Raw genomic sequence first — 9,114 nt, 5'->3', positions numbered from 1 at the left:
AAAGGTGACTGAAAATAGGAACATAGGTATGAGTCTACACAGAAGTTCTATGGTTTAGGGACAGTGTCAGTGTTTTTAATATTTGATTCTAAATCTGTTAAAAGCAATTCAAAATCTTTTACATATTAATTTGCATTATTAAATGAAACTCCTTTCTATCTTTGTAGTTAGATATGCTGCTAGGTATGGTGGGCACACACCTGTAGTCCCAGTTATTTGGGAGGCTGAGGCAGGAGAATTGCTGGAGCCCAGGACTTCAAGGCTGTAATGCACTGTAATTGCTTCTGTGAATAGTCATTGCACTCAAGCATGAGCAACATAGTGACATCCTGTGTCTTAAAAAAAAAAAAAAAGAAAGAAAAAGTTATTAAAAAAGAAATCTGACCAGGCGCAGTAGCTCACAACTGTAATCCAGCACTTTGGGAGGCCGAGATGGGTGGGTCACTTGAGGTCAGGAGTTCAAGGTCAGCCTGGCCAATATGGTGAAACCCCATCTCTACTAAAAATACAAAAATTAGCAAGGTGTGGTAGTGGGCACCTGTAATCCAGGCTATTCAGGAGGCTGAAGCAGGAGAATCACCTGAACCTGGGAGGCAGAGGTTTTGGTGAGCCGAGATTGCCCCACTGCACTGGACCAGAGGGAGACTCCACCTCAAAAAAAAAAAAAAGTTCTATAAAATATTGAGTAGAGGCTGGGTGTGTTGGCTCATGCGTGTAATCCCAGCACTTTGGGAGGCCGAGGTGAGTGGATCACTTGAGGCCAGGGGTTCAAGACCAGCCTGGCCAACATGGCAAAACCCCGTCTCTACTAAAAATATAAAAATTATCTGGGTGTAGTAATGCACACCTGTAATCTGAGCTACTCTGAGGCATGAGAATTGCTTGAACCCAGGAGGTGGAGGTTGCATTAAGCCAAGATTGTGCCACTGCCGCCCAGCTTGAGTGACAGAGACTCTATCTCAAAATATAGAGAGAAAGTAGAAAGAACATGCAGAGTGAGTTCATTTTAATTTATGTGTTTAACACCACAGAATAATTTTAACTATATTTTTTCATAATGTTTCCTGTATTACTGGACTTTTTACATAACTACTTGTGAAAACAATCCAGTGTGATTAAATACAAAAGCACTAACAATTTATATTTGGTATACTTAGTATACTGGGTTTAGTCAGGTGGGACATGAGAAAATTCTCTGTGTCTGGCAGTGTCACACATTACATAACAGTATTTCTGGCCCCTTCGAATTAAAATACCTAGTAGCACTACCAGTCATTGAGACGACCCATAAATGCTTCCTAGGGAGCAGTAATGATCTTTTTTTAAAAAAACAGTATTTTTATGATCACTATTCACAGCTATCTCCAGCAGCAGGTAAATGAGAGGCAAGAATTTTGTGTGTATACTTGTGTCTCTTTTTTTGTTTATACATTCATCTGTAAGTTTTAGTATTAATAATATTGAATTCACTAGGATGTTTACATTTCACAAAGTTTTACCAATTCTGTATTTAAATCAAGCTTTTTTGTTTTTTGGTTTTTTTTGAGACAGAGCTATTGCTCTTGTTGCCCAGGCTGGAATGCAATGGCGCAATCTCGGCTCACTGCAAACTCCGCCTCCTGGGTTCAAGTGATTCTCCTGCCTCAGCTTCCTGAGTAGCTAGGATTACAGGCATGCGCCACCATGCCCGGCTAATTTTGTATTTTTAGTAGAGATGGGGTTTCTCCATGTTGGTTAGGCTGGTCTCGAACTCCCAGCCTCAGGTGATCCACCCACCTTGGCCTCCCAAAGTGTTAGGATTACAGGCATGAGCCACTGCGCCCAGCCTTAAATCAAGTTTTATTGTAGTTTCCTTATTGTGTTTCATTAAGGAAGTTTTTTGTGTGTTCTTGTGTAAGCTTTTATTAATCATCATAATGTGTTATTCTGGCTAAAGGAATGCTAGATAAAACTGCCTTTTCTCCTCTGGGGCTTATATTAACAAACGAGTCATCAAACTTTTACACTTACCAGAATCACCTAGGAGCTTGTTAAAGCACATATTGCTGAGCCCCACCCGTATAATTTCTTTTTGTTGGTTGGTTGGTTTGGGGCTTTTGGGGGGTTTTTTTTGAGATAGGGTCTTGCTTTGTCACCCAGGCTGGAGTACAGTGGCATTATCTTGACTCACTGCAACCTTGCTGCCTGGATTCAAGCAGTTCTCCTGCCTCAGTCTCCCCAGTAACTGGGATTACAGGCATGCGCCCCCCACACCTGGCTAATTTTTGTATTTTTAGTAGAGATCAAGATTCACCATGTTGGCCTGGCTGATCTTAAACTCCTGACCTCAACTGATCTGCCCACCTTAGCCTCTCAAAGTGTTGGAATTATAGGTGTGAGCCACCACACCCGATCCAGAGTTTCTGAATTAGTAGGCTCATGTGTGGGGGCTGCAGATTTATGGTTCTAACAGATTTCCTCATGATGCTGATGCTGTTGGATTGGGGAACACAATTTGAGATCTACTATACTAACAAACTGTTTATGATTCCATTATGTTTTAGGGAGCAACGGACCACAGAAATTCTGCATTGAAAAAGTTGGGAAAGAAAACTGGCTACCCAGAAGTCATACCTGGTAAGTACAATCAGAAAGAATAGAGAAAATAGCCTTTGTGCAGTTATCTGTAGCTATTTAAAGCCAGCTAGAAATTAAAACTGATATTTAGTAGATTTAGAGAGCAGCACAGCCATCACTGCAATGCTGTTTTAAAGCGTTTTGTTTACCCCAAAATGATTTCTTACAACTATTTGCAAACAATTCCTTTTTTCACATCTGAATTTTTTTTTTTAATGTGGGATTTAGAATTCTTTTAACTTTTCCCTAAAGGCAGAAAAAGAAGTCAAAGTTAGGAGATCTACTTTATAACATCATGACCACAAATATTCTCATTTTAAATCTTATTTAATTACATTTCTAGAAATGTAGAAAACTAAATCTAATCCTTACCTTAGAGCAAATGTATTAATATTTTGGAATTCAACCTAATGTCAACAATATTTGAATCTTATTTTGTGGGATATATTTTAGTGATCATATATGGTCCTTGCTGGATATCTGACCTCTTTACTATTTTATTCTCTATTCCTTTTTGTTTTTGTACATATGTTTTATATATACATGTAATGTTTTAGTAATAATTTTATTGATATATAAAAACTCACCCTCAAATTATACAGTAGAGTTCAGTGGTTTTTAGTGTATTTACGAGGTTATGTGAGAATCACTACTATCTAATTCCAGAACATTTTTTTACGTTCCCCAAAATCCATGTACCCATTAGCAGTCACTCCCCATTTACCCCCTGTGCAGTCCTTGGTAACCACTAATCTACTTTCTGTCTCTATGAATTTTTCTTTTCTGTACATTTCATGTAAAATGAATCACACAATAAATATATGACCTTTATTTTGAGACAGTCTTGCTATGTTGCCCAGGCTGGGGTACGGTGGCACCATCTCAGCTCACTGCAACCTCTGCCTCCTGGGTTCAAGCGAGTCTCCTACCTCAGCTTCCTGAGTAGCTGGGACTCAGGCGTGCACCACCATCCATGGCTAATTTTTGTGTTTTTAGGAGAGACAGGGTTTCACCATGTTGACCAGGCTGGTCTTGAACTCCTGACCTGGTGATCAACCCACCCTGGCCTCCCAAAGTGCTGGGATTACAGGCATGAGCCACCATGCCCAGCCAAATTATAACCTTTTGTGTGTAGTTTCTTAGCATGTTTTCAATGTTCATCCGTAGTCTAGCATATATCAATATTTCATCCCTTTTTAAAAATTGTGTTTAACATACATAACATAGAATTTACCATTTGCGTTTATCGTTCAGTGGCATTAAGCACATTCACATCATTATGCAGCCATGACCACCATTCATGTCCAAAAATTGTTTTTTTTTTTTTTTTTTTTTTTTTTTTTTGGTTCTTTTTGAGACATACCTCACTCTGTCACCCAGGCTGGAGTACAGTAGCTTGGTCTTCACTCATGCAGCCTCTACTTCCCAGGCTCAAGTAATCCTTCCACCTTAGCCTCCCAAGTAGCTGGGACTACAGGTGTGTGCTACCACCTAATTTTTAACTTTTTGTAGAGACAGAGTCTCACTTTGTTGTTCAGGCTGGTCTCGGCCTCCTGAGCTCAAGCAGTACTCCTGCCTTGGTCTCCCAAAGTGCTGGGATTATAGGCCACTGTCCTGACCCAAAACTTTTTTCATCTTGCAAAACTGAAATAGTACCTACTAAAGCACCAAGTCCTGGTCCCCAGCCTGTTAGGAACTGGGCTGCACAGCAGGAGGTGAGCAGAGGGTGAGTGAGCATTACCTGCTGATCTCTACCACTTGCCAGTTCAGCAGAGGCATTAGATTCCCATAGGAGCAAGAACCCTGTTGTGAACTATACTTGTGAGGAATATAGATTGTGCATTCTTTATGAGAATCTAATGATCTTAGGTGGAATAGTTTCATTCCGAAACCACCCTCCTCCCCACTCCTATCCATGGAAAAATTATCTTCCACAAAACCATTCCCTGTTGCCAAAAAGGTTGGAGACTGCTGCTTTAAACAGTGATTCCCCATGACTCCCTCTCCCCAGGTCCTGGCAATCATCATTCTACTGTTTCTGATTTTTGACTATCTTTAGTACTTCTTAAGTGCAGAATTATACTTTATTTGTCCTTTTGTGACTGGCTTATTTCACTTAGAATAATATCTTTAATTTTCATCCATGTTGTAGCATGTGTCAGCATTTCCTCCTTTTTAATGGTGAATAATATTTGATAGTCTGGTATACTACATTTTGTTTGTACATTCATCTGTCCTTGGACACTTGGGTTATTTCCACCTTTTGGCTGTTTTGAATAATGCTGCTATAAACATAGGTATACTGTGGTAGAATATAGGCATATCTATGCATGTCCCTGCTTTCAGTTGTTTTGGGCATATACCCAGAGGTGGAATTGCTTGATTGTGTAGTAATTCTATTTTTAATTTTTTTGGGGGGGAGAATCTCACCATACTGCTTTTCATAGGGGCTACACTGCTTTATATTCCTACTAGTAGTGCAGAAGAGCTCCAATTTCTCCACATCCTCACATCCTTTTCAACTCCTTTTCTTCTTTTTGTTGTTGTTTTAAATAATAGCCATCCCAGTAGGTGTGAAGTTGTATCTTATTTGCATTTACCTAATGACTAAGCATGTTGAGCATTTTTTCATGTGCTTATTGGTCATTTGTATATCTTCTTTGGAAAAATGTATCCTTTGCCCATTTTTAAATATTGTTGAATTGTAAGTTTTTTTATATATTTTAGATAGCAGTTCTTTATCAGATATATGATTTATAAATATTTTTTTCCATTTTTGAGTTATTTTACTTTACTGATGGTATCCTTTGAAGCACAGTAGTTTATTTTTGTGCTTCTATAGGAGTGGTGTTATACTACACTACTCATTTGATTCTTTGCATATTTCCTTTTCTCAAACTAACAATTCTTGCTTTTAGTTTTAATCGCCTGGACCTGCCACCATACAAGAGCTATGAGCAACTGAAAGAAAAGCTGTTGTTTGCCATAGAAGAAACAGAAGGATTTGGACAAGAGTGACTTCTGAGAACTTGCACCGTGAATGGGCAAGAACTTGTTATGTTTGTCCTTCTCAGCCTGTTGCACATCTTGTAAAATTGGACTATGGCTCTTTAGAGAGTTATCTGAGTGTAAGTAACTATTAATGTTATCATTAAAATTTATCTCCCAGTGATTTCTACTCACCATTTCCAGAAATCAGGTCTGCAAATGACTAGTCAAAACCTTGCTTAACATGAAATCTGCCTTGTCTTATTCCACTAGTTTGTTCCCTTAACAATTTTGTATATATGTCAAAAGTCTCACTTGGGAGTAGGTTTTTTTCTTTTAGAAATTCTGTAGATAAGCAGGGAAGTCCTTTGGTAACTGCAATATACAAGATCTTCCTATTAAGCCTCTTGGTAAGAGGCATTTGTTAAAAGTGCAAACTTACCCCAGCTTCTGGGGATGCGAGCAAAATTCTGGCTTGTGTTCTTCTCATTTTAGTCTGACTTGACTATTGTCTTTCCTTTCTGGAGCATGAATCCATACATCATTCCTGGAAGTGATGCAAAACTACTGCATCCCTCTACAAAGTAGTTTTGTCAATTTGAATTCAGGGAAAAGTTGGTCACAGCCTGCAAATAACTTCATTTGGAAGTTTGATTGTTTTAGTTGCCTGGCAAATACTACACTTCACAAACAATATTAACACTGTGATTCCTTCATTGTTGTTTTAAGAAGTTAACCTAGGGCCAGGCGTGAAATCCTAGCACCTTGGGAGGCTGAGGCAGAAGGATCCCTTGAGGACAGGAGTTCAGGACCAGCCTGGGCAACATAGGGAGACCCTGTCTCTTTTGGGGGGAAAAATAAATAAATGGGAAAAAAGTTAACCTAGAATTAGAATTAACTTAATTGAATTCATCTAAGGACATCAGTGGTGATTTTTATATGTTCCTCTACATAATTGATGCTTTATAATTTTAACATAATCCAACAACTTCAGTTTACATTTAATTATTGTTAAGGAGTTTAAGACTAGAAAGACAAGAGTGCTTTCTAGTCCAAATAGAGGTCAATGAAATAGCTTCTGACATCAAATTTTCATTTGAGGAGGGAGAGCTGTGGTATGGGCTAAAAAGAAAGGAAGATAATATCCAGTAACTACAGGAATATATTCTCTGTGAATTAAAAGTCTTCAAAGTTATCATTTCTCTGACATACGTTGGAGTAGTCATTTCCATTGTTTACATTGTCCTGAACTGGTTTGATATCCCTCATCTGCAATATTCTTTTTACCCTTAAAATTTTTAGCAGGGTTTTCTTTTTTTCTCATGACTATTTTAAGTTTAGATTGCCCATTATTAACTGTTTAATGCACTTTGAAGTTCTCTGGAGTTAATTCTTTTAAATTGGCCTAGCTTAGACTGTCAAGGTGGCTGTCATAAATTGGACTTTATGAGCAGTGGAATGAAGCCTAAGCCAGCTGAGTCCCTATCATAGCTGTACCATGAGGACAGCCTCATAGCTCATGTATCAGGGACTTTGCCACATTTCAGAGGCATAGCATGAACAAGTAATATTAAGCCAAGAACAAGCAGCAGAACCCTGTTCCATATGGCCCTAATGCTCTTCCTTTTTACATCCTGGAACAACAATAAAAACATTTTTTTTTAACTTGTCTATCTGTACTCGAAGACACTGCCATCATAAAGCAGAGACTGACATGAGTGAAAAGGTTGCCTCATCAAAGAAACTCAGTGTAAATTGGGAGACTAGGCTCTCCCCAGCCCTGTGGTTTTTTTTATTTCATGTATCCCAGGAAATACTGTCTGGTTTCCAGTAGCCCTAGCTGTTAAAAGTAGGGACTCTGCCTTTTTGTTGGTAGGGGAGGAAAAACGCTATTGCTTTGTCTTACAGAGCGAATGTCTGCCAACTACCCATTCATTATATAAGTCTGAACTTGGTAATATATGACTAATGAAGATTAAGCCCTCTATAAAGACTTCCTGTTGAGGTGAATTCTCATACTGAAATGTAGTTATCTACAATATTTACTAGAGATTTATGAGATTAAATTAAGAGATAATGTAAGAAAATAGATTTTTTTTTGTTCTATATAATGCTTCATGATTCATTTAGGGACCTAGAAATATTGTGTGAAAATATATAAATATCACCCAAAAGGCTTTCTGCCCTATATTTTTAAAATACAGAATAGTTATCTTTGAAGTAGCCCTCGCCCTAGTTCTATAGGGCTTGGCTATTTAATATTTTTATGGAAGAAGTGTTTAGTTCTGGAAAAGGTAAATGCTTGTATATATTTTTGCAGCCTGGGATCTCCCTACTCCATTTTTCCCTTTAATTTAAGTGGCCACATGTATATGTCTTCCCTGCTGTGTTAGGAAAATGGGGGCTGGATATCCCAAGAATCAGAGGTTATATAAAAATACTGCAAATAGACAGCAGACATAAATATCTACCAAATGCTATCTTAAATTTTGGTCCAAACTGAACATATGGAAATAGATTTATTGTAAGTATTTACGTAGACCTTTTTCTTAAATCTTAACTAAATTGCTTTTAGAATTCTTTTTCTTTGTAAGCATTGTAAATGCTAATAAATCCTGTTAATTATTATTATTTTTTTTTTTTACTGCATGTTACATTGAAATAAAAACAAAGTAAAATGAGCAATTGCCTTATTCTTCTGCACTTTTGCGGGGGTGGGGGTTGGGGAAGACAGCATTCCACAGCCTGGTCAGGAGGGAAGGACCTCACTTGTTTGGTCAAATGGAGTGGTTTAAAACTGATCAAGCAGCTCATAATAATGAATTCCTGCTCTGTCTTTTATTATGTCAGAGTACAGAAGAACCTCATTTCATAAAACTTACAATAACTCTATTTAAAATTCAGGTATTGTCCTTGGGAGGCTGAGGTGGGAGGATCGCTTGAGTCCAGAAGTTCAAATCCAACCTGGGCAACATAGCTAGACCCTGTCTCTTAAAGAAACAAAAAGACATATTCAGGTACTGATTTTTCATCAAGAGATTGACATACCAATGATTAGAAATTTTAGTGAAACATGTTCAACTATACACAAAGTTCTCATCCTAAATGAACTATTTCAATCAAGCCCGCTCTACCACTTTTTACTTATCTGATTAATAATCTGAAATGTTATCAGGGTTGACTCATGGAATTAAACTTTTCCTCTTGTTTTGGATGTTACTTCATCTTTCTAAAGTCCTTTAGAGTTAACTACTTCTATTTAGTATTGTTGGCATCTCCAGCCCCCCCTCCATTTGTTTTTCTTTTAATTATTTACAAAATTGTTTGTATATTTGTATATTACTGTATTAAGAGTACCTTTGTTTTCTCGATCTGTTACTTCTAATACTCAGGTAATGCTACCAATATTACAGGAAGTCAAATGCTTTCATAAAGTTCCTTCAGTGGTTGCCTCACTTACGTTTTCCTAAAAGATGTAAGACTGTTTATAATTAAACTTTTTTGATCCTT

General features: G+C 37.7%; 1 protein-coding gene across 1 annotated transcript in view; it reads left to right on the top strand.

The window, feature by feature from the left end:
* ITCH (itchy E3 ubiquitin protein ligase) overlaps positions 1-9,114 on the top strand; it is a 144,997-nt gene extending 135,883 nt beyond the window's left edge. The window contains exons 25-26 of the mRNA XM_017511319.2: positions 2,544-2,616; positions 5,535-9,114. Of these exons, the coding sequence (XP_017366808.1) occupies positions 2,544-2,616; positions 5,535-5,634 (173 nt within the window). The 3' untranslated portion in view covers positions 5,635-9,114. The remainder of the gene's footprint in view (positions 1-2,543; positions 2,617-5,534) is intronic.

The sequence above is a fragment of the Cebus imitator genome, unplaced genomic scaffold, assembly GCF_001604975.1.
Source record: "Cebus imitator isolate Cc_AM_T3 unplaced genomic scaffold, Cebus_imitator-1.0 Scaffold18, whole genome shotgun sequence".
NCBI lineage: Eukaryota > Metazoa > Chordata > Mammalia > Primates > Cebidae > Cebus > Cebus imitator.
The sequence above is the reverse complement of the archived record's forward strand: the minus strand, read 5'-3'. Positions and strand labels throughout refer to the sequence as shown.